The 25,510-nt window shown below is 43.2% G+C and overlaps 1 protein-coding gene across 1 annotated transcript in view; it reads left to right on the forward strand.

Annotated features, from left to right (window-relative positions):
- LOC129827608 (AF4/FMR2 family member 2-like) overlaps positions 1–25,510 on the forward strand; it is a 344,455-nt gene that overhangs the window by 309,102 nt on the left and 9,843 nt on the right. The window contains exons 11-20 of the mRNA XM_055888597.1: positions 629–788; positions 1,864–2,985; positions 3,140–3,255; positions 8,608–8,869; positions 9,352–9,488; positions 9,856–9,919; positions 16,692–16,828; positions 18,437–18,508; positions 19,672–19,765; positions 20,228–20,277. Coding sequence (XP_055744572.1) covers positions 629–788; positions 1,864–2,985; positions 3,140–3,255; positions 8,608–8,869; positions 9,352–9,488; positions 9,856–9,919; positions 16,692–16,828; positions 18,437–18,508; positions 19,672–19,765; positions 20,228–20,277 — 2,214 coding nt within the window. The remainder of the gene's footprint in view (positions 1–628; positions 789–1,863; positions 2,986–3,139; positions 3,256–8,607; positions 8,870–9,351; positions 9,489–9,855; positions 9,920–16,691; positions 16,829–18,436; positions 18,509–19,671; positions 19,766–20,227; positions 20,278–25,510) is intronic.

Raw genomic sequence — 25,510 nt, forward strand, 5'->3', positions numbered from 1 at the left:
AACGTTTCAAATTCCAAAGGGTTCACATACTTTTTCTTGTCACTGTATATGTTGTATTTGATGAAATTGATAATCAGATGTCAGATGCGTTATTCTCTTAATGAGAGAGAGAGAGAGAGAGAGAGAGAGAGAGAGAGAGAGAGAGAGAGAGAGAGAGAGAGAGAGAGAGAGAGATGCTGTGTGATTGATGGGGCTGTCTCCAGCTGTCTTCAGGCTGTGTGGATCTGGGAGTCATGTCAATGACAGGCGGACTCATCTCGTCCAACTCTGTGTCGCTGCTGAGCAGAGAGAGCACAAGGCCGGGCGTGTGGCTGGCGCCGAACATGAGGCAGAGCACAAGGCTGCTCTTAGCAAAATGATGACACAAAAGAAATCTGCGTCACAGCGCATCAGTGCATTAGTCACACACGCCAGTGGAATGAGATCAGTCCGGGGTCACAGAGGACTAGGTAGTGCTGTTGGCATATGAGGCTACAGTAAAGCTTTGTCTATCACACAGTAAATGTTTATCTATACAAAAATATATACTTTTTTTTCCTCTCTGTCCCTCTCTATATGTTCTCTCTCTTTCTCTCTATCTCTCTCTCTTTCTTCTCTCTCGTTCTTTCTCTCAATCTCTCCTACCCAGCATCCCTGTGGCCACGTCTCGGACCAGTGACCCGGGCCACTCTACTGGCGCCTCGGCCAGCTCCAGTGAATCAGAGAGCAGCTCCGAGTCGGATTCAGACAGTGAGAGCAGCTCCAGTGACAGCGAGTGTAACGGGGCCTCCCGGACCGCCACCCCAGAGGTATAACACAACCGCTCCTTACTGTATTGTACCAACCAACCGGGACAGTCATATTTCTTTTACTGTGCTATCAACCAATACTCAACCAGTGTTATATTAAAGGGAAAAACATTGATCCTATTATTTGAGGCTACAGAAAACACACTATATTACACTAATACCACTAGTACAACATTTTGATCCAGGGATGAAAACCCCCCATCTACTCTAATATCACTATTATTTTGATAGGATTAAACTACCCGACTTAGTAGCAACTTTCCCTCTTTCCCGGTTGTTGCCGTTGATGGTAGTGAAGTGACTTCGACACTTGCATGGCAGCTTAAGCAGCTCAAGTGCCAGGCAGAGTAGTATTCCACGGAGGAGCACTGAGTGTTAGACCCGGGTAAATATTTACCACAGTGCATCTGGGCGCCCTCTACAGGCCATATGACTTCCTGTCTACCAGGGAAGAGCCAATGGGAACAGCCAGGTGGGCCAGGAAACGGGCCTGTCTGTCTTTAAGGATGTCTCATTCCCTCTCTGCACTCCACTGATGTTTTACTAAAAACACAGGAGTTTTCCGGAAGCCATGTTAGATGGGATTTAAAGGCTGAGCCTTTCAGAGAGGAAGAGTGAAAGGGAAAGTATGTGTTATCCCCTGTTTTATACTCAGTGGTTTTAATTCCTTAGTCAATTAATTTCCAACACTTCTTTTCCGAATGATTTGCTATCATTTCGATCATTCAGGACAGTATTTATGATTTCATATGAAACACTTCTATTTGTCGTGGGGCATAATGGTACAAAACAAATGATGTGAGATGGCATGGTCGGAGACTAGCACAAAGACAATATGGGAGCACTACTCAGTCATTCATGAGTTTCTGAGAGTCTCTTTTAATGGTCTCTTCATCAGGACATTGGCTCGTTGGTTTGATAGCATATAACTCTGAAGAGACAATTGAATTATCACATTTTACTTTCATGAGTCAACACAGTGTTTTATGAAGCTATGTAGTCTACTATCAAACCAAACGTGGATCTATCTAACTGTATATTCTTTGTTCTTGCTACTTATTTTGTTCTCACACAGCCTGAACCTCCATCAACAAACAAATGGCAGCTGGATAAGTGGCTGAACAAAGTGACCCCACACAACAAAGCACTTATCAGTACCCAGCCAGAGAGAGAGAGCCATGGGCTCTGCAGCTCCCAGCCTGACCACAGCCAGCAGGCACCTGGGAGCCAGGACCTGGCCCCAGGAAAGAGCAAGCCTGGGCCCACCGTCCTGCTGGCCCAGACCGACGCCAAGGAACGGGTCCTCCTCAGCCCCATCCGAGAGAAGGCCAAGCCCAAGACTGGACCAAAGGTCTCAGAGGGCAAGAGTTCAAAGTCCCCAGCAGCGGTGGCGGTGGAGCCGGCCCCAGCCAGACGCAGCATTGGAAAGAAGCAGCCAAAGAAAGTGGAGCGCTCATCCAGCCTGGAAGAACACAGCTCCTGGTCCAAGCCCATCAACCCCTCCATCAGCACTACCCCTAAGGAGAAGGAGCCGCCGCCTCTTCTGGAGCCGCCCAAGTCCAGGACCAAGGGCACCAGTGGGAAAGCTGCCCCTAGGAAGGAACCTCGCACCACCACTACCACTACTTCTACTCCAGCTCATCCTCCCCCAGCCCCAGTCCTGGACAAGAAGAAGCACAGGGGGCCCAGCAGGATCCTCCCCAAGTCCAAGGAGTTCATCGAGACGGAGTCTTCGTCGTCTGAGTGCCACTCTGAACCAGAGGATCTGATCAAGGTCCCTAACCCTCCCTGCCCAGGTCCCAGCAGCCTGCAGACTCTCAAAGCAGCCAAGGACTGCAACAGCAATATCCTGAGTGTCAGTAGCCTTACCAGCACCTGCAGCACTTCCATCTCTATCCCAGACCCTGGTGTGGTTGGGGGCTTACTGGAAGACCCCCTCTTATCCCCTGTCCCCATCGTCCAGAACGAACTGCTGTACCCTCTCAGGGACTTTGAGGACATCAAGTCACTGTGGGTGAAGATCGAGCTGAGCTTCCTGTCTAGAATCCCTGGACAGGACCCCCCTGAGCCCCCTCCTGTGAAGGTTGAGCCCCAGGAACACTGGGAACCCAGCACCAAGCACAGACACCAGTCCCCCGCCAGTCAACAGTCTACCCCTGTTGAGAAACCTCCTAGCAAGGCCAAGAGGAAACACAAGGCAAGTGCAGAACCTTTCTCACTCTTTTTCTCTCTAGGTACTAACTGGTATTGGTTTGTAGGATAGTGGTTGGAGTTTGTCCATGGAGGAGCAGTGAGAAAGTGCTGATAGTATGTTCAATGCTGACTGTGCTGTTTGTGTGTGTGTTCTTTAGTCGGACCATTGTAACGCTGTCGGCGGGAGCAAGAAGTTACGATTGGAGAAAGACTCCATGCTTCTTCCCCCGTGCATCTCACCCATTCACAACCACAAGAACATTAGCACAAAAGAGTAAGTGTCGCCGAACCGCTCACAGTGCAGTACTTACTTAACTCATCACTATGGTTACTGGATGAGAAAAGGAATGTGTAGAGCATCCTCTTATGTACTGTAAATGGTTACAGGGATGTACACATTCATTATGGATGTCCACAGTGTACTTACAGGCTGTTGTTTTTCTCTGATGGGTGGTAGTACTGTATGTGTTGTGAATGGCTACGTCCAACCAGTGTAGATCCTCCTCAGAGAGGATGCTGGGAGGCACAGGAGCAGTGATGTTTCTAGTATGGTATACCCTTAGCTGCTGCTAGCTCTTTGCTGTGTCCTGTGTCCTGTGTCCTACAGCTTTAAGGTAACATGACACCGACAAGGGCGCCAAAGCTAATTTTAGATATGTAATTAGCGCTGCGGCGACCTACTGCTCATCAAAGGGACACTGGTGACAAGGGTCGGGGGGTCGAGTGTAGTGAGTCCGGAGGATGGAGTGTTCGCTAGCTGAGCTTTACCACTAATCACTGCATATATTTAATATGATTTCCCAGCACTGTGATATATGAGCTGCCACGGGTATCTAGTGCAGAAATATTGAACCCTTTGGTCTGGACTGAAGCCTTTAAATCAGTTGAATTTAGACAACCTCAAAGCCTTTAAATCAGTTGAATTTAGACAACCTGAAAGCCTTTAAATCAGTTGAATTTAGACAACCTCAAAGCCTTTAAATCAGTTGAATTTAGACAACCTCAAAGCCTTTAAATCAGTTGAATTTAGACAACCTGAAAGCCTTTTAATCAGTTGAATTTAGACAACCTCAAAGCCTTTAAATCAGTTGAATTTAGACAACCTCAAAGCCTTTAAATCAGTTGAATTTAGACAATCTCAAAACCTTTTAATCAGTTGAATTTAGACAACCTCAAAGCCTTTTAATCAGTTGAATTTTGAGAACCTCAAAGCATTTAAATCAGTTGAATTTAGACAACCTCAAAACCTTTAAATCAGTTGAATTTAGACAATCTCAAAGCCTTTTAATCAGTTGAATTTAGACAACCTCAAAGCCTTTAAATCAGTTGAATTTAGACAACCTCAAAGCCTTTTAATCAGTTGAATTTAGACAACCTCAAAGCCTTTAAATCAGTTGAATTTAGACAACCTCAAAGCCTTTAAATCAGTTGAATTTAGACAACCTCAAAGCCTTTAAATCAGTTGAATTTAGACAACCTCAAAACCTTTAAATCAGTTGAATTTAGACAACCTTAAAGCCTTTTATTCAGTTGAAGTTTGAGAACCTCAAAGCAATTAAATCAGTTGAATTTAGACAACCTCAAAGCCTTTTATTCAGTTGAAGTTTGAGAACCTCAAAGCCTTTAAATCAGTTGAATTTAGACAACCTCAAAGCCTTTAAATCAGTTGAATTTAGACAACCTCAAAGCCTATTAATCAGTTGAATTTAGACTACCTCAAAGCCTTTAAATCAGTTGAATTTAGACAATCTCAAAGCCTTTAAATCAGTTGAATTTAGACAATCTCAAAGCCTTTTAATCAGTTGAATTTAGACAACCTCAAAGCCTTTAAATCAGTTGAATTTAGACAACCTCAAAGCCTTTAAATCAGTTGAATTTAGACAACCTCAAAGCCTTTAAATCAGTTGAATTTAGACAACCTCAAAGCCTTTAAATCAGTTGAATTTAGACAACCTCAAAGCCTTTAAATCAGTTGAATTTAGACAACCTCAAAGCCTTTAAATCAGTTGAATTTAGACTACCTCAAAGCCTTTAAATCAGTTGAATTTAGACAATCTCAAAGCCTTTAAATCAGTTGAATTTAGACAATCTCAAAGCCTTTAAATCAGTTGAATTTAGACAATCTCAAAGCCTTTAAATCAGTTGAATTTAGACAACCTCAAAGCCTTTAAATCAGTTGAATTTAGACAACCTCAAAGCCTTTAAATCAGTTGAATTTAGACAACCTCAAAGCCTTTTAATCAGATTGGAGTGTAAAGATGCTTTTTATTAATTCCGTTAAACCGACCCGGGTTCTGCTCATTTTCAGGCCTGTGAAACAAGACAAAATATGCTGCTGTTGACAAATAACCTGAGCAACATAATCCTAATGAGGTTTTCTGACTGCGTTTCCCCCGTTACTGCTTTAGGCGCTCTTGTGCCAGCTAAGCATTTTTCTCCCTCATATATAAAATCCCCATGAGTTTAGGGAACGGGGGCGAAAATAATCTGTTGTTGCAAACAATGTGAAAAATATTGTAGCTGTAGGAGGGAGGCGAGGCTTCTCGCTTCTACTTTACATTCTTGCTGGTTTTTAAACTCAATAATGACTTTGAGGAAACTATTTAACGGCAACTTCCTTACCTGTCTCTTATCTGTTAACATGGAGAAATGGATAAAATATTATTGTTAATAGAAGCCCCACGCGGGCACACACACACACAGCTATATCGAGAACCCACTCACATGGATCCAGACTGCAGTCCGCTGGGTTCCCCTCTGAGGGGCCAGGTTTCTGGAGCATGAGTGGATATTAGAAGGACTGTGAATCTAAGTGCTTTCTGTCTCAACAAACTGCCGTTCCACTGCCTGATCAATCAATATTCTGACCCCTCAGTGCACTACAGGGCTATTTCTAGTCCTATTTCTAGGCTGCCTCCTTAGAGGGTCAGGCACTGAAAAAATCATGTGGAAAAATGAAACGTTTTTTATGGCTTTAAACCAAGCCAAAAGGATATGTTTCAATTATATTAATTATCATTGATATACTCCTTTTCGTTCTTTTTTAAAAATCCAAGAACGAAAACCAACGTATTCATACGTACTGACAACTTACAGACACATACAAACAATGACTACGTCTCATCTGTCCAGACCCGCCTGTCACAACCCCATCCCTAGTGCCTGCATTCATGTTTGCCACATGGCCTTAAATTGAACCAATTTGTTTTTCTCAGTCGCCCAAGCTATTTCAATAACAAATCATTTGATTTTTTTCATTGTATTAAGGATGGCGGATTGATTGACCTCCTAATTTTTAGTATACGTTTTTGATGAGTGATGAAAATTTTATTTACAGCCCATTGGTATCTCACTACACCCCCCATATGTCATGTCTTGAAATATGCACACAGGCGGATTTAAAGTATGTTTATATTGTAACTTTCTAGCTCCGCCCACAACTTCTGAACTTTATAGCATTCCTAGAAAGCATGGATTATTGAATCATTATTAGTTGTACACTTGAGACATGACTCTGCCATTGTACTGTTACATTTGTGAATTTTGTGTAATACATTCTATATACACTGCTCAAAAAAATAAAGGGAACACTTAAACAACACAATGTAACTCCAAGTCAATCACACTTCTGTGAAATCAAACTGTCCAATTAGGAAGCAACACTGATTGACAATAAATTTCACATGCTGTTGTGCAAATGGAATAGACAAAAGGTGGAAATTATAGGCAATTAGCAAGCCACCCCCAAAAAAGGAGTGATTCTGCAGCTGGTGACCACAGACCACTTCTCAGTTCCTATGCTTCCTGGCTGATGTTTTGGTCACTTTTGAATGCTGGTGGTGCTCTCACTCTAGTGGTAGCATGAGACGGAGTCTACAACCCACACAAGTGGCTCAAGTAGTGCAGTTCATTTAGGATGGCACATCAATGCGAGCTGTGGCAAAAAGGTTTGCTGTGTCTGTCAGCGTAGTGTCCAGAGCATGGAGGCGCTACCAGGAGACAGGCCAGTACATCAGGAGACGTGGAGGAGGCCGTAGGAGGGCAACAACCCAGCAGCAGGACCGCTACCTCCGCCTTTGTGCAAGGAGGTGCACTGCCAGAGCCCTGCAAAATGACCTCCAGCAGGCCACAAATGTGCTTGTGTCAGCATATGGTCTCACAAGGGGTCTGAGGATCTCATCTCGGTACCTATTGGCAGTCAGGCTACCTCTGGCGAAAACATGGAGGGCTGTGCGGCCCCACAAAGAAATGCCACCCCACACCATGACTGACCCATCGCCAAACCGGTCATGCTGGAGGATGTTGCAGGCAGCAGAACGTTCTCCACGGCGTCTCCAGACTCTGTCACGTCTGTCACATGTGCTCATGTGCTCAGTGTGAACCTGCTTTCATCTGTGAAGAGCACAGGGCGCCAGTGGCGAATTTGCCAATCTTGGTGTTCTCTGGCAAATGCCAAACGTCCTGCACGGTGTTGGGCTGTAAGCACAACCCCCACCTGTGGACGTCGGGCCCTCATACCACCATCATGGAGTCTGTTTCTGACCGTTTGAGCAGACACATGCACATTTGTGGCCTGCTGGAGGTCATTTTGCAGGGCTCTGGCAGTGCACCTCCTTGCACAAAGGCGGAGGTAGCGGTCCTGCTGCTGGGTTGTTGCCCTCCTACGGCCTCCTCCACGTCTCCTGATGTACTGGCCTGTCTCCTGGTAGCGCCTCCATGCTCTGGACACTACGCTGACAGACACAGCAAACCTTTTTGCCACAGCTCGCATTGATGTGCCATCCTGGATGAACTGCACTACCTGAGCCACTTGTGTGGGTTGTAGACTCCGTCTCATGCTACCACTAGAGTGAGAGCACCGCCAGCATTCAAAAGTGACCAAAACATCAGCCAGGAAGCATAGGAACTGAGAAGTGGTCTGTGGTCATCACCTGCAGAATCACTCCTTTTTTGGGGGTGGCTTGTTAATTGCCTATAATTTCCACCTGTTGTCTATTCCATTTGCACAACAGCATGTGAAATTTATTGTTAATCAGTGTTGCTTCCTAAGTGGACAGTTTGATTTCACAGAAGTGTGATTGACTTGGAGTTACATTGTGTTGTTTAAGTGTTCCCTTTATTTTTTTGAGCAGTGTATATTAGTTTATACTAGATAAAGCGTACAATTTTGTTAGTTATGCTCAAACTTTCACTCCATCTTATGCCAATGTCAGTTCTTTTTAAATCTTGGTTCCATTGGTTGATCTTTTTTTCCAAGAGATTTTCAGTTGGATATGCTCTTTTATGAAACCCAACAGATACTGAGAAGGATGTGTACTTTATGCCTTACCGGTATAGTGCTGCATTGAATTAGTCTTATAATAAAAGCAGAAATAATCAGAACATTCTGTTTGTTAGAATGAATAAGGCCAGCTGCTTTCTTTCAGGCCAGCACATAATGCCTGTACTTCTCAATTTTACAAATACCTCAGACAGTCAAGAGACTTCTCATTTTTTTCATCCATCCACCACTTTGATGACATAGCAGTTGAGACTGGTTTGCATTACAAAAGCTGTGAACTCACAGTATTGGGGGTGGGGGACAGGCCAAGTATTCATAAATGTTTCTGTATTTGTCTAATCCCAGCTCTCTGAGGAAACAGCCCAGGAAGAGAGAGCTGCTGCCTCCCCTGCTGTCGCCGCTCTCCGACGAGCCCCCCGTCCGCCAGCGCAGGACCAGCGAGTGTTCCTCCTTCAGCCAGGAAGGCAGCGCTAGTGGCGCCTTATTACTACCCACCCTCAGCTGCTCTCTGCCCCCCTTCTCCTCCTCCTCCTCATCCTCCTCTTCCTCACACAAGCACCGCAGCAAAGGAGAGAGCAAATTCTTCTCACATTCCAAGACAAGCAGTGTAAGTAGGGGCAAGCTGTTGTTCTTCGGTGTTATTATACAGTAAAATGGTATTTATTACTTTTGTACTGCTATCATCATCAATTACCTTACATTTACATTTTTTAAATGGATGGTTTAAACTATTATTTTAAAGTGTGAAACTTTTGCGTCCACTCCGTTTGCTAAGAGAACGTGTCTTCTACAATTCATTGTGCAGAGAAGTTGGAAGACAGTGCTGTTGCTGCAGATAATTTCTCTGCTCCAGGCTTCTACCACTATTTCCTGTGTTTTTGCAAATCTAATCTAATTACCCTTTGAAAGGAGTTATAAACAGCTTTGAAGAGAGGGAATTGGCTGAATATGTTTAAAGCCAGGACAGAAAAAAATACATCATAGCCACAACGTAACGGCAGTCCAAATCACCAAGATGAATCCTTACAGTATTATTAGACTTACTGCTGGATGCTAATTAGCATTTTAATTGACCCCTCCATCTCACAGGAGGAAGATACCCACAGCAAACCATCTGGCAGTTTCCATGGTAATGGTCAATCTGATTCCGACCTTTGGTCCAACCCCTCATCTCTGTCCATGGACCACATGGAGCCAAGAAGACCGAGGCTAACGTTCAATAACAAGTATGTATGACTAACTAACTTCTCCAAACACTTCAAAAACACATATTGTGTTTTTTGTCTCTGATGTACTGACAAATTTGAAGGACATGATGCACTGACAGATTGAATGACATGATGTATGTACTAATTTAAGTCTCAAACATGATTAAAATGGAACAGAACAGAACCCAGGGAAGTTGACGTATGTGTGGGATGTGATTACAAAGTCGAGTTCCTCTGTATTGATCATTCAAAATGAAACATATTCAGCGTTTGGAGGACAACATTATCCTTAAGCAATCCAGGCAGTCACACAACTGCAAACAGATTTATATTTCCAACATAACTGACATGACTGACATATTCTCAATGTATGTGTTCTCCGCAGAGTTCACACTGCAGACTACTACATGCAGGAAGCCAAGAAACTGAAGCACAAAGCAGATGCACTGGTAAGCTGCTGTTTTATAAGCCACCACAAAATGTATTAAAAACATTTAATACAGCATTTACTTTGGTAGAGAATATATTACACATACTAAACTCCTTACATTTGACATTGTCTGAGCCAGGCAATAAACATACTCTGTTTTAGTCAGTTACATGACATCACAAATATATATAGCTACAGACCAATGTGATAATACCATTTACAAACACATGCCAATGTGCAATTAGCAAGCAGCATGTCTGACTCAGCCAATGAGAGAATAAATATTCCTGCTGTGTAACAGTATAGCTTCCGTCCCTCTCCTCGCCCATACCTGGGCTCGAACCAGGGAACCTCAGCACACATCGACAACTGACACCCACGAAGCATCGTTACCCATCGCTCCATAAAAGCTGCGGCTTTTAGGGGAACAACTACTTCAAGGTCTCAGAGCGAGTGACGTCACCGATTGAAACTCTATTAGCGCGCACCACTGCTAACTAGCTAGCCATTTCACATCAGTTACAGCTGCATAGCATTTAATAACAGACAGACAGACAGACACTGGTCTTAATAACAGACAGACAGACACTAGTCTTAATAACAAACAGACAGACACTGGTCTTAATAAGAGACAGACACTGGTCTTAATAAGAGACAGACACTGGTCTTAATAAGAGACAGACACTGGTCTTAATAAGAGACAGACACTGGTCTTAATAAGAGACAGACACTGGTCTTAATAAGAGACAGACACTGGTCTTAATAAGAGACAGACACTGGTCTTAATAACAGACAGACACTGGTCTTAATAAGAGACAGACACTGGACTTAATAACAGACAGACACTGGACTTAATAAGAGACAGACACTGGACTTAATAACAGACAGACACTGGACTTAATAAAAGACAGACACTGGTCTTAATAAGAGACAGACACTGGTCTTAATAAGAGACAGACACTGGTCTTAATAAGAGACAGACACTGGACTTAATAAGAGACAGACACTGGACTTAATAAGAGACAGACACTGGACTTAATAACAGACAGACACTGGACTTAATAAGAGACAGACACTGGACTTAATAACAGACAGACACTGGACTTAATAACAGACAGACACTGGTCTTAATAACAGACAGACACTGGACTTAATAAGAGACAGACACTGGACTTAATAACAGACAGACACTGGACTTAATAACAGACAGACACTGGTCTTAATAAGAGACAGACACTGGTCTTAATAAGAGACAGACACTGGACTTAATACCAGACAGACACTGGACTTAATAACAAACAGACACTGGTCTTAATAAGAGACAGACACTGGACTTAATAACAGACAGACACTGGACATAAATAACAGACAGACAGACACTAGTCTTAATAACAGACAGACAGACACTGGTCTTAATAAGAGACAGACACTGGTCTTAATAAGAGACAGACACTGGTCTTAATAAGAGACAGACACTGGTCTTAATAAGAGACAGACACTGGTCTTAATAAGAGACAGACACTGGTCTTAATAAGAGACAGACACTGGTCTTAATAACAGACAGACACTGGTCTTAATAACAGACAGACACTGGTCTTAATAACAGACCAACACTGGTCTTAATACCAGACAGACACTGGTCTTAATAAGAGACAGACACTGGTCTTAATAAGAGACAGACACTGGTCTTAATAAGAGACAGACACTGGTCTTAATAACAGACAGACACTGGTCTTAATAAGAGACAGACACTAGTCTTAATAACAGACAGACACTGGTCTTAATAAGAGACAGACACTGGTCTTAATAAGAGACAGACACTGGTCTTAATAAGAGACAGACACTGGTCTTAATAACAGACAGACACTGGTCTTAATACCAGACAGACACTGGTCTTAATAAGAGACAGACACTGGTCTTAATAAGAGACAGACACTGGTCTTAATAAACAAGAGACAGACACTGGTCTTAATAAACAAGAGACAGACACTGGTCTTAATACCAGACAGACACTGGTCTTAATAAGAGACAGACACTGGTCTTAATAAGAGACAGACACTGGTCTTAATAAGAGACAGACACTGGTCTTAATAAGAGACAGACACTGGTCTTAATAAGAGACAGACACTGGTCTTAATAAACAAGAGACAGACACTGGTCTTAATACCAGACAGACACTGGTCTTAATAAGAGACAGACACTGGTCTTAATAAGAGACAGACACTGGTCTTAATAACAGACAGACACTGGTCTTAATAAGAGACAGACACTGGTCTTAATACCAGACAGACACTGGTCTTAATAAGAGACAGACACTGGTCTTAATAAGAGACAGACACTGGTCTTAATAAGAGACAGACACTGGTCTTAATAAGAGACAGACACTGGTCTTAATAACAGACAGACACTGGTCTTAATAACAGACAGACACTGGTCTTAATAACAGACAGACACTGGTCTTAATAAGAGACAGACACTGGTCTTAATTACAAACAGACACTGGTCTTAATAAGAGACAGACACTAGTCTTAATAACAGACAGACACTGGTCTTAATACCAGACAGACACTGGTCTTAATACCAGACAGACACTGGTCTTAATAAGAGACAGACACTGGTCTTAATAAGAGACAGACACTGGTCTTAATAAGAGACAGACACTGGTCTTAATTACAGACAGACACTGGTCTTAATACCAGACAGACACTGGTCTTAATAAGAGACAGACACTGGTCTTAATAAGAGACAGACACTGGACTTAATAACAGACAGACACTGGTCTTAATAACAGACAGACACTGGTCTTAATAAACAAGAGACAGACACTGGTCTTAATAAGAGACAGACAGACACTGGTCTTAATAAACAAGAGACAGACACTGGTCTTAATAAGAGACAGACACTGGTCTTAATAACAGACAGACACTGGTCTTAATAAGAGACAGACACTAGTCTTAATAAGAGACAGACACTGGTCTTAATAAGAGACAGACACTGGTCTTTATAAGAGACAGACACTGGTCTTAATAAGAGACAGACACTGGTCTTAATACCAGACAGACACTGGTCTTAATAAGAGACAGACACTGGTCTTAATAAGAGACAGACACTGGTCTTAATAAGAGACAGACACTGGTCTTAATAAGAGACAGACACTGGTCTTAATAACAGACAGACACTGGTCTTAATAAGAGACAGACACTAGTCTTAATAACAGACAGACACTGGTCTTAATAAGAGACAGACACTGGTCTTAATAAGAGACAGACACTGGTCTTAATAAGAGACAGACACTGGTCTTAATAACAGACAGACACTGGTCTTAATACCAGACAGACACTGGTCTTAATAAGAGACAGACACTGGTCTTAATAAGAGACAGACACTGGTCTTAATAAGAGACAGACACTGGTCTTGATAAGAGACAGACACTGGTCTTAATAAACAAGAGACAGACACTGGTCTTAATAAGAGACAGACACTGGTCTTAATAAGAGACAGACACTGGTCTTAATACCAGACAGACACTGGTCTTGATAAGAGACAGACACTGGTCTTAATAAACAAGAGACAGACACTGGTCTTAATAAGAGACAGACACTGGTCTTAATACCAGACAGACACTGGTCTTAATAAGAGACAGACACTGGTCTTAATAAGAGACAGACACTGGTCTTAATAAGAGACAGACACTGGTCTTAATAACAGACAGACACTGGTCTTAATAACAGACAGACACTGGTCTTAATACCAGACAGACACTGGTCTTAATAAGAGACAGACACTGGTCTTAATAAGAGACAGACACTGGTCTTAATAACAGACAGACACTGGTCTTAATAACAGACAGACACTGGTCTTAATACCAGACAGACACTGGTCTTAATAAGAGACAGACACTGGTCTTAATAAACAAGAGACAGACACTGGTCTTAATAACAGACAGACACTGGTCTTAATAACAGACAGACACTGGTCTTAATAACAGACAGACACTGGTCTTAATAAGAGACAGACACTGGTCTTAATAAGAGACAGACACTGGTCTTAATAAGAGACAGACACTGGTCTTAATAAGAGACAGACACTGGTCTTAATAACAGACAGACACTGGTCTTAATAAGAGACAGACACTGGTCTTAATAACAGACAGACACTGGTCTTAATAAGAGACAGACACTGGTCTTAATACCAGACAGACACTGGTCTTGATAAGAGACAGACACTGGTCTTAATAAACAAGAGACAGACACTGGTCTTAATAAGAGACAGACACTGGTCTCAATACCAGACAGACACTGGTCTTAATAAGAGACAGACACTGGTCTTAATAAGAGACAGACACTGGTCTTAATAAGAGACAGACACTGGTCTTAATAACAGACAGACACTGGTCTTAATAACAGACAGACACTGGTCTTAATACCAGACAGACACTGGTCTTAATAAGAGACAGACACTGGTCTTAATAAGAGACAGACACTGGTCTTAATAACAGACAGACACTGGTCTTAATAACAGACAGACACTGGTCTTAATACCAGACAGACACTGGTCTTAATAACAGACAGACACTGGTCTTAATACCAGACAGACACTGGTCTTAATAAGAGACAGACACTGGTCTTAATAAGAGACAGACACTGGTCTTAATAACAGACAGACACTGGTCTTAATAACAGACAGACACTGGTCTTAATACCAGACAGACACTGGTCTTAATAAGAGACAGACACTGGTCTTAATAAACAAGAGACAGACACTGGTCTTAATAACAGACAGACACTGGTCTTAATAACAGACAGACACTGGTCTTAATAACAGACAGACACTGGTCTTAATAAGAGACAGACACTGGTCTTAATAAGAGACAGACACTGGTCTTAATAAGAGACAGACACTGGTCTTAATAAGAGACAGACACTGGTCTTAATAACAGACAGACACTGGTCTTAATAAGAGACAGACACTGGTCTTAATAACAGACAGACACTGGTCTTAATAAGAGACAGACACTGGTCTTAATACCAGACAGACACTGGTCTTGATAAGAGACAGACACTGGTCTTAATAAACAAGAGACAGACACTGGTCTTAATAAGAGACAGACACTGGTCTTAATACCAGACAGACACTGGTCTTAATAAGAGACAGACACTGGTCTTAATAAGAGACAGACACTGGTCTTAATAAGAGACAGACACTGGTCTTAATAACAGACAGACACTGGTCTTAATAACAGACAGACACTGGTCTTAATACCAGACAGACACTGGTCTTAATAAGAGACAGACACTGGTCTTAATAAGAGACAGACACTGGTCTTAATAACAGACAGACACTGGTCTTAATAACAGACAGACACTGGTCTTAATACCAGACAGACACTGGTCTTAATAAGAGACAGACACTGGTCTTAATAAACAAGAGACAGACACTGGTCTTAATAACAGACAGACACTGGTCTTAATAACAGACAGACACTGGTCTTAATAACAGACAGACACTGGTCTTAATAAGAGACAGACACTGGTCTTAATAAGAGACAGACACTGGTCTTAATAAGAGACAGACACTGGTCTTAATAAGAGACAGACACTGGTCTTAATAACAGACAGACACTGGTCTTAATAAGAGACAGACACTGGTCTTAATAACAGACAGACACTGGTCTTAATAACAGACAGACACTGGTCTTAATAAGAGACAGACACTGGTCTTAATAAGAGACAGACACTGGTCTTAATAAACAAGAGACAGACACTGGTCTTAATACCAGACAGACACTGGTCTTAATAAGAGACAGACACTGGTCTTAATACCAGACAGACACTGGTCTTAATACCAGACAGACACTGGTCTTAATATCAGACAGACAGACACTGGTCTTAATAAGAGACAGACACTGGTCTTAATACCAGACAGACACTGGTCTTAATAAACAAGAGACAGACACTGGTCTTAATACCAGACAGACACTGGTCTTAATATCAGACAGACAGACACTGGTCTTAATAAGAGACAGACAGACAGACATACAGACACTGGTCCTAGCTGAAGAATACTGCTAGGTGTACAGAGGAGAGCCCTTGTGGAGATCTGTATTCTTTGTTAAGTGATGATGTGGGATCTGTCTCTTTCACACCTTTTCAATGTCCTCAAAGAGGGCCTTGAGCCCAGGCGGCGGACGGGATTTACCAACACACTCATAGTGCCCTAATAATTGGATTCCAGCAATTATCTCCACAGACATTGTCCTTTATTGGAAGTTACATCCACTTGGCCATAAATCTGATCTGCGAGGTAAAGTCATCCATGAATACAAAATGGAAGGAATTGATTGCCCTTGTTACATGACTGTAATCGTTGAGCTGTAATGAATCTTCCACCAGCCCGGTCGTATGTGGTAAAAGTGGCTTACTTGAAATGGATAGAACCTGCTTGAGAGGTGCTTTCAGTGGAGAGTGGTGTGTAAATATATTATATTTTACACTTGTGTGCTCATGAGCTTCTTATTTGTCATAGGCTCTTTGGTTTTGTGTTTTGGGTCTTTGTGAGTTTGTGTTTTTAGTAATGTATTTGAGAAAATTGAAGAAGATCAAAAGAATGTTCCGTTTCCCGAACATTAATGTAGCATTGTTATTTTTCCTTCTGATTAAATCAGCGTAATATCTGTTTTCACAAGAACTCTGAGGCTTTGGAAAATAATTCATGTGAGGAGAATATTTTGTGGCCTTGTAGTGTTGTGACTAATGCGGATCATATTCGATGTCTCCGTCATTTCTTCACAGATGGAGAAGTATGGCAAAGCTGTTAACTACGCTGATGGGGCGCTGTCTTTCATAGAATGTGGCAACGCCATGGAACGGGACCCGCTGGAGGCCAAGTCTCCATACACTATGTACTCTGAGACAGTTGAACTCATCAGGTTTGTGTCCCCACCAATGTGTCCCTCCCTCCCTGCCTCCCACCCCCACTCAGGCCAGCAATCCCTACCTGCCCTCCGTGAAAATGAGCATCATTAAATCCAGCCCTGCTCCAGTCTACCCCACAAGTCAAGGCAATTAGCGGACCTCATTTTATTAATGGCAGTGAAAATGAAAATAGATGGACCTTGTAACTCCTCATATGACCCATGGATTCATGCACCGGTGATTGAAATATTTTCCTCAAAAACGATTAGACACAGAAAATGACACAAGGTCGGCAGTTCTATGAATGCTCCCCTGGCTTTATGGATGCTCCCCTGGCTTTATAGATGCTCCCCTGGCTTTATGGATGCTCCCCTGGCTTTATGGATGCTCCCCTGGCTTTATGGATGCTCCCCTGGCTTTATGGATGCTCCCCTGGCTTTATGGATGCTCCCCTGGCTTTATGGATGCTCCCCTGGCTTTAAGGATGCTCCCCTGGCTTTATGGATGCTCCCCTGGCTTTATGAATGCTCCCCTGGCTTTATGGATGCTCCCCTGGCTTTATGGATGCTCCCCTGGCTTTATGGATGCTCCCCTGGCTTTATGAATGCTCCCCCTGGCTTTATGGATGCTCCCCTGGCTTTATGGATGCTCCCCTGGCTTTATGAATGTTCCCCTGGCTTTATGAATGCTCCCCTGGCTTTATGAATGCTCCCCTGGCTTTATGGATGCTCCCCTGGCTTTTTGGATGTTCCCCTGGCTTTATCATTTTTTTTATTTAACCTTTATTTAACTAGGCAAGTCAGTTAAGAACAAATTCTTATTTAGAATGACGGCCTAGGAACAGTGGGTTAACTGCCTTGTTCAGGGGCAGAACGACAGATTTTTTACCTTGGCAGCTCGGGAATTCGATCTAGCAACATTTCCGTTATTGGCCCAACGCGGTAACAACTAGGCTACCTGCCGCCCCCATTTATGAATGCTCCCCTGGCTTTATGAATGCTCCCCTGGCTTTATGGATGCTCCCCTGGCTTTATGGATGCTTCCCTGGCTTTTTGAATGCTCCCCCTGGCTTTATGGATGCTCCCCTGGCTTTATGGATGCTCCCCTGGCTTTATGGATGCTCCCCTGGCTTTATGAATGCTCCCCTGGCTTTATGGATGCTCCCCTGGCTTTATGAATGCTCCCCTGGCTTTATGGATGCTCCCCTGGCTTTATGAATGCTCCCCTGGCTTTATGGATGCTCCCCTGGCTTTATGGATGCTCCCCTGGCTTTATGAATGCTCCCCTGGCTTTAAGGATGCTCCCCTGGCTTTATGGATGCTCCCCTGGCTTTATGGATGCTCCCCTGGCTTTATGAATGCTCCCCTGGCTTTATGGATGCTCCCCTGGCTTTATGGATGCTCCCCTGGCTTTATGGATGCTCCCCTGGCTTTATGGATGCTCCCCTGGCTTTATGGATGCTCCCCTGGCTTTATGGATGCTCCCCTGGCTTTATGGATGCTCCCCTGGCTTTATGGATGCTCCCCTGGCTTTATGGACATTGAGTCATCCTCTCTTTTTGTTATTTGAACTGAAATTAATTCATTAATTGATTTATGTTTTTGTCTTTTCTGCTTTTGAAGATATGCCATGAGGTTAAAGAACTTTACAAGTCACTCAGCAACAGTAGCCGAGAAGAAATTAGCTGTATTGTGGTGAGTTTTCCCTTGATATAGTTTCTGATGTGAACCTCTGTGTGGTTGAAGGAAACCCATCATTCCTCTGATGGGTGTGATGACGGACAAGGATCTCTAGCCTGTGAGGGTGTTTGGGTTGATTTAAGAAAATCCAGCTGGCTTCCAAACCCGTTAGATGCTAAATCCGCCGCTTCGCTCAAACACGATTTAAATCTCCACTCAGCCATCCCTCCCCGACAATCGGATGTATCTTGAAGGGAGCTTTAAAACACTGCTAAAGCACTTAATCAGCTTAAAGGGGATCATTATTCTTGTATTTCATTAAGCTATTAGGGATAATGAAAGATTTCCTGGCGGCTAGCAACAGCCTATGAACATCTACAGTATACTAACCACACAGCTACAGGGGATATGCTGCCTGTCATATTGATTGTATAATCTGAGTAGAATGTCAGGGTTAGAATGTCATGGTTAGAATTAGAATGTTATGGTTAGAATGGAATGTTAAGGTTAGAATGGAATGGTTAGAATTAGAATGTTATGGTTAGAATGTTATGGTTAGGCTCTCAGTCATAGCAGTGTAGACAGTGATGAGAGTAGGAGTGAGACTCTCAGGTCATAATTCCTGTGTTAGTAAACCGTTCAGACATCATTAGAGATTATATTCAAATATTTGACACTGGTTGACACGATCCATCCGTGTATAATTTGTTTTAGAGGGCAAAGTGTGTGTGTGTGTGTGTGTGTGTGCGTGTGTGTGTGTGTGTGTGTGTGTGTGCGTGCGTGTGTGCGTGCGTGCGTGTAAGAACATGCTGATGTGGTTTAGATTGGGAGAAACTAGGAAGTGTAGTGTGGTAATGACTTATTAATGCCAAAGTGCTGGTGTCATGTCATGGGGTGGTGCATATGTCCAAAGCATCTGGTGTCTGACTATTGCCTCTGTTTTCTAGCTTTTATTTTCTAAGCAATTAGAGAGGTAGATTTCATAACACCAATATGAAATGTTCATGCATCATGGATATGTCAAGTTAATGTGTTAGAAAACACATTTTCCTTAGTTATTTATTTGATGCTTAATGTCTGTAATTGATACACAGACTGTTATGTTGCCAATACCAGATATACTGTGTTAGTGTAGGTCCTGTATTTAATGGAATGTTATTATGCTCTTATCTCCATAGCAATCGCTGTTTATCCCTCCTGTACTTGAGAATGTTCAAACTAAAGAAGGACCATGCAGTAAAGTATTCACGTTCCCTGATGGAGTATTTCAAGGTAACTAACTCTAATTCTAACTTCTAACTCTAATTCTTACTCCAAATTCTAACTTTAATTCTAACTCCAAATTCTAACTAATTCTAACTCCAAATTCTGACTCTAATTCTAACTCTAATTCTAACTCCAAATTCTAACTCTAATTCTAACTTCTATGAATAAAAAGAGTGATAGCTGTAGAACACGTACAGCTAATTGAAATGTATAAATTTAATGTATATTTGTGTTGAGTTGCATGTACTCATTAGCTTTGCATGGTGGTCATTAAAAAACATACATTTTTTTGCGGTTAGTGTGCAAACTATGTGTATCAATTATCTACATACCTGTTTTAATTAATTATTTTGCATATTATTCTAGAGACGCTGTTTGTATTGCTGTGAAAGCTTTTCTAAGCTGTGCAATGTGTTTGTATAGTGGTGCTGCCAAATGTCCTATTCTCACAAACCTCTTCCATTCCAGAACTCGGCTAAAAGTTCCCAAGTACCTTCGCCATGGGGAGCCAATGGAAAGTGAGTAACATTTCACCTCAGTCATCTAATGTTGCATTACAATGCATTCTTTATACCAGATATCTCCCTGAACAGAATAATGTATGTGCCTACTCCTGGCCAAGCAACAAGCTAACCCTCTCAGATGCTGACTGCTTTGTTCAGACAAAGGTCATGACAGACAGAGCCTCTGTCAATGTGACTTCCAGCTTTCAACACTGGTGGGATGAGCTCACCGCTTCACTGTTCTTCTGCATTTTCCATGGCAACTGAACCTAACTGATCCACCCTGTGTGTTTGGGTTTGGGTTCGCAGCCTACAGTGGGGCTACTGTGGAGCTACCATGGGGCTACCATGGAGCTACCGTGGGGCTACCGTGGAGCTACCGTGAAGCTACCGTGGCGCTACCGTGGGGCTACAGTGAAGCTACCGTGGGGCTACCGTGGGGCTACAGGGAAGCTACCGTGGGGCTACAGTGAAGCTACCGTGGGGCCACCGTGAAGCTACCGTGGGGCTACAGTAAAGCTACCATGGGGCTACCGTGGGGCTACAGTGAAGCTACCGCGGGGCTACAGTGAAGCTACCGTGGGGCTACCATGGGGCTACAGTGAAGCTACCGTGGTGCTAACGTGGGGCTACAGTGAAGCTACCGTGGGGCTACAGTGAAGCTACCGTGGGGCTACAGGGAAGCTACCGTGGGGCTACAGTGAAGCTACCGTGGGGCTACCGTGAAGCTACCGTGGGGCTACAGTAAAGCTACCATGGGGCTACCGTGGGGCTACAGTGAAGCTACCGCGGGGCTACAGTGAAGCTACCGTGGGGCTACCATGGGGCTACAGTGAAGTTACCGTGGAGCTACCATGAAGCTACAGTGGAGCTAATGAGGAGCTACTGTGGGGATACCATGGGGCTACTGTGGGGCTCGTCAGTGTGTCTGGCAGTTGGTGGTGAGCCATCCACTGGGTGTGACTGTGAGCTCCCTTGAGCCTGTCTTTTCAAGGGCTGGGATCTAGCCCTCAGCCAAAGCACTGACCAGCTTCTGCTATTCTGCTGTGAGAGGCGCTGTCAGAAGCAATTAGCCTCAGATCCGACTGGCTCCTAGGGCTCCTGCAGCCTCCTCCAGTTCACCATGGTCACATTAGCCACCAACTGGCCTTTTTAATCCCGTGTCAGCTCCGCTACCTGCGGACTGTAATCAGCATTAGATTACACTCTGCTCTGGCCTTTCCCACAGTTTGTTTGTTCTGTCCTTGACAATCATGAATCTTTTTTCCTTATTGTTTTTTTTCACCATCAAGGGTTTGTTTATTTCAGCAAAAGCCTCAAACTATTAGAAAGGGAGCCGAGAGAGGCAAGCTGTTGACAGAGCATCATAATTTAACTTCACGGGGGGAGTGCCATTCAATTTACTGCTGAATTACAGGACCTGGAGCTTGATTGTTTGTGTTTGGCACTAAAAAACGGATGAATATGTCCTCTGATTGATGTCTCAAGCCGGCTGACAGAAAATCAAGTCATGATTGTCAAGCCGAGATAAGCCCTAGTTTGCCGATAATACAAAATCAAATCAGTATTAGTGATTAAGTCTGACGGAGAGTAGTTAAGCCTGACGGACAGAAGTTAAGCCTGACGGACAGTAGTTAAACCTGACGGACAGTAGTTAAGCCTGACGGACAGTAGTTAAGCCTGATGGAGAGTGGTTAAGCCTGAAGGACAGTGGTTAAGACTGACGGACAGTGGTTAAACCTGACGGACAGTGGTTAAACCTGACGGACAGTGGTTAAACCTGACGGACAGTGGTTAAACCTGACGGACAGTGGTTAAACCTGAAGGACAGTGATTAAGCCTGACGGACAGTGGTTAAACCTGACGGACAGTGGTTAAACCTGACTGACAGTGGTACAACCTGACGGACAGTGGTACAGCCTGACGCACAGTGGTTAAGCCTGACGGACAGTAGTTAAGCCTGACGGACAGTAGTTAAGCCTGATGGAGAGTGGTTAAGCCTGAAGGACAGTGGTTAAGCCTGATGGACAGTGGTTAAACCTGACGGACAGTGGTTAAACCTGACGGACAGTGGTACAACCTGACGGACAGTGGTACAGCCTGACGCACAGTAGTTAAGCCTGACGGACAGTAGTTAAGCCTGACGGACAGTAGTTAAGCCTGATGGAGAGTGGTTAAGCCTGAAGGACAGTGGTTAAGCCTGATGGACAGTGGTTAAACCTGACGGACAGTGGTTAAACCTGACGGACAGTGGTACAACCTGACGGACAGTGGTACAGCCTGACGCACAGTGGTACAGCTGACGGAAAGTAGTTAACCCTGACAGAGAGTGGTAAAGGACACCAATACTAAAAGACACCAATACTAAAGGACATCAAAGAACAGTCTGCTTGGGCCAAGAAACACGAGTAATGGACATCAGACCGTAGGAAATCTGTCCTTTGGTCTGGAGTCCAAATTGGAGATTTTTGGTTCTAACCGCCATGTCTTTGTGAGACGCAGTGTGGGTGAACGTATGATCTCTGCATGTGTATTTCCCACCGTAACGCATGGAGGAGGATGTGTGATGGTGTAGGGGTGCTTTGCTGATGACAGTCTGTGATTTATTTAGAATTCAAGGTACACTTAACCAGCATGGCTACCACAGCATTCTGCAGCGATACACCATCCCATCTGGTTTGCACTTAGTGGGACTTTGTTTTTCAAAAGGACAATGACCCAAAAAACACACCTCCATGCTGTGTGAGGGCAATTTGACCAAGAAGGAGAGTGGTGGAGTGCTGCATCAGATGACCTGGCCTCCACAATCACCCGACCTCAACCCAATATGGATGGTTTGGGATGAGTTGGACCGCGGAGTGAAGGAAAAGCAGCCAACAAGTCCTCAAAATATGTGGGAACTCCTTCATGACTGTTTGAAAAAGCACCCCCACATCCTCACACCTCCTCCTCCATGCTTCACTTTACTCCCTGTATATATAATTCACTTAACTCCCTATACAGTTGAAGTCGGAAGTTTACATACACCTAAGCCAAATACATTTAAACTCAGTTTTTCACAATTCCTTACATTTATTCCAAGTAAAAATTCCCTATCTTAGGCCAGTTAGGATCATCACTTTATTTTAAGAATGTGAAATGTCAGAATAATAGTAGAGGGAATTATTTCTTTCAGCTTTTATTTCTTTCATCACATTACTAGTGGGTCAGAAGTTTACATACACTCAATTAGTATTTGGTAGCATTGCCTTTAAATTGTTTAACTTGGGTCAAATGATTCGGGTAGCCTTCCACAAGCTTCCCACAATAAGTTGGGTGAATTTTGGCCCATTCCTCCTGACAGAGCTGGTGTAACTGAGTCAGGTTGGTAGGCCTCCTTGCTCGCACACGCTTTTTCAGTTCTGCACACAAATTTTCTATAGGATTGAGGTCAGGGCTTTGTGATGGCCACTCCAACACCTTGACTTTGTTGTCCTTAAGCCATATTGCCACAACTTTGGAAGTATGCTTGGGGGCATTGTCCATTTGGAAGACCCATTTGTGACCAAGCTTTAACTTCCTGACTGATGTCTTGAGATGTGGCTTCAATATTTCCACCTAATTTTCCTCCTCCTCATGCCATCTATTTTGTGAAGTGCACCAGTCCCTCCTGCAGCAAAGCACCCCCACAACATGATGCTGCCACCCCCGTGCTTCACGGTTGGGATGGTGTTCTTCGGCTTGCAAGCCTCCCCCTTTTTCCTCCAAACATAGCGATGGCCAAACAGTTCTATTTTTGTTTCATCAGACCAGAGGACATTTCTCCAAAAAGTACGATCTTTGTCCCCATGTGCAGTTGCAAACCGTAGTCTGGCTTTTTTAATGATGGTTTTGGAGCAGTGGCTTCTTCCTTGCTGAGCGGCCTTTCAGTTTATGTCGATATAGGACTTGTTTTACTGTCAATATAGATACTTTTGTACCTGTTTCCTCCAGCATCTTCACAAGGTCCTTTGCTCTTGTTCTGGGATTGATTTGCACTTTTCGCACCAAAGTACGTTTATCTATAGGAGACAGAACGCATCTCCTTCCTGAGCGGTAGGACGGCTGTGTGATCCCATGGTGTTTATACTTGCGTACAATTGTTTGTACAGATGAACGTGGTACCCTCAGGTGTTTGGAAATTGCTCCCAAGGATGAACTAGACTTGTGGAGGTCTACTATTTATTTCTGAGGTCTTGGCTGATTTCTTTTGATTTTCCCATGATGTCAAGCAAAGAGACACTGGGTTTGAAGGTGGGCCTTGAAATACATCAACAGGTACCCTTCCAATTGACTCAAATGTTGTCAATTAGCCTATCAGAAGCTTCTAAAGCCATGAATTTTCCAAGCTGTTTAACTTCTCTAGGGTATGTGGGACGGTAGTGTCTCACCGCGTCAACAGCCAGTGAAACTGCAGGGCGCCAAATTCAAAACAACAGAAATCCCATAATTTAAATTCCTCAAACATACAAGTATTTTACACCATTTTAAAGATACACTTGTTGTACATCCAGCCACAGTATCCGATTTCAAAAATATTTTACGACGAAAGCACACCAAACGATTATGTTAGGTCAGAGCCAAGTCACAGAAAAAGACAGCCATTTTTCCAGCCAAAGAGAGGAGTAACAAAAAGCAGAAATAGAGATAAGATTAATCACTAACCTTTGATGATCTTCATCAGATGACACTCATAGGACTTCATGTTACACAATACATGTATGTTTTGTTCGGTAAAGTTCATATTTTAATCCAAAAATCTGAGTTTAGGCGGGACGCTACTGTCTCACTTGGCCAAAAGCCAGAGAAAATGCAGAGCGCCAAATTCAAATAAATTACTATAAAAATCTAACTTTCATTAAATCACACATGAAAGATACCAAATTAAAGCTACAATGGTTGTGAATCCAGCCAACATGTCAAAATTCAAATAAGCTTTTCGGCGAAAGCAAACGATGGTATTATCTGAGGATAGCAACAGAGTAAAACAAAGAGAGAGAAGCATATTTCAACCCTGCAGGAAGGTGACACAAATCGCAGAAATAAAAATATAATTCATGCCTTACCTTTGACGAGCTTCCGTTGTTGGCACTCCAATATGTCCCATAAACATCACAAATGGTCCTTTTGTTCGATTAATTCCGTCGATATATATCCAAAATGTCCATTTATTTGGCGCGTTTGATTCAGAAAAACACTGGTTCCAACTTGTGAAACGTGACTACAAAAT

Source organism: Salvelinus fontinalis, chromosome 29 (assembly GCF_029448725.1).
Source record: "Salvelinus fontinalis isolate EN_2023a chromosome 29, ASM2944872v1, whole genome shotgun sequence".
NCBI lineage: Eukaryota > Metazoa > Chordata > Actinopteri > Salmoniformes > Salmonidae > Salvelinus > Salvelinus fontinalis.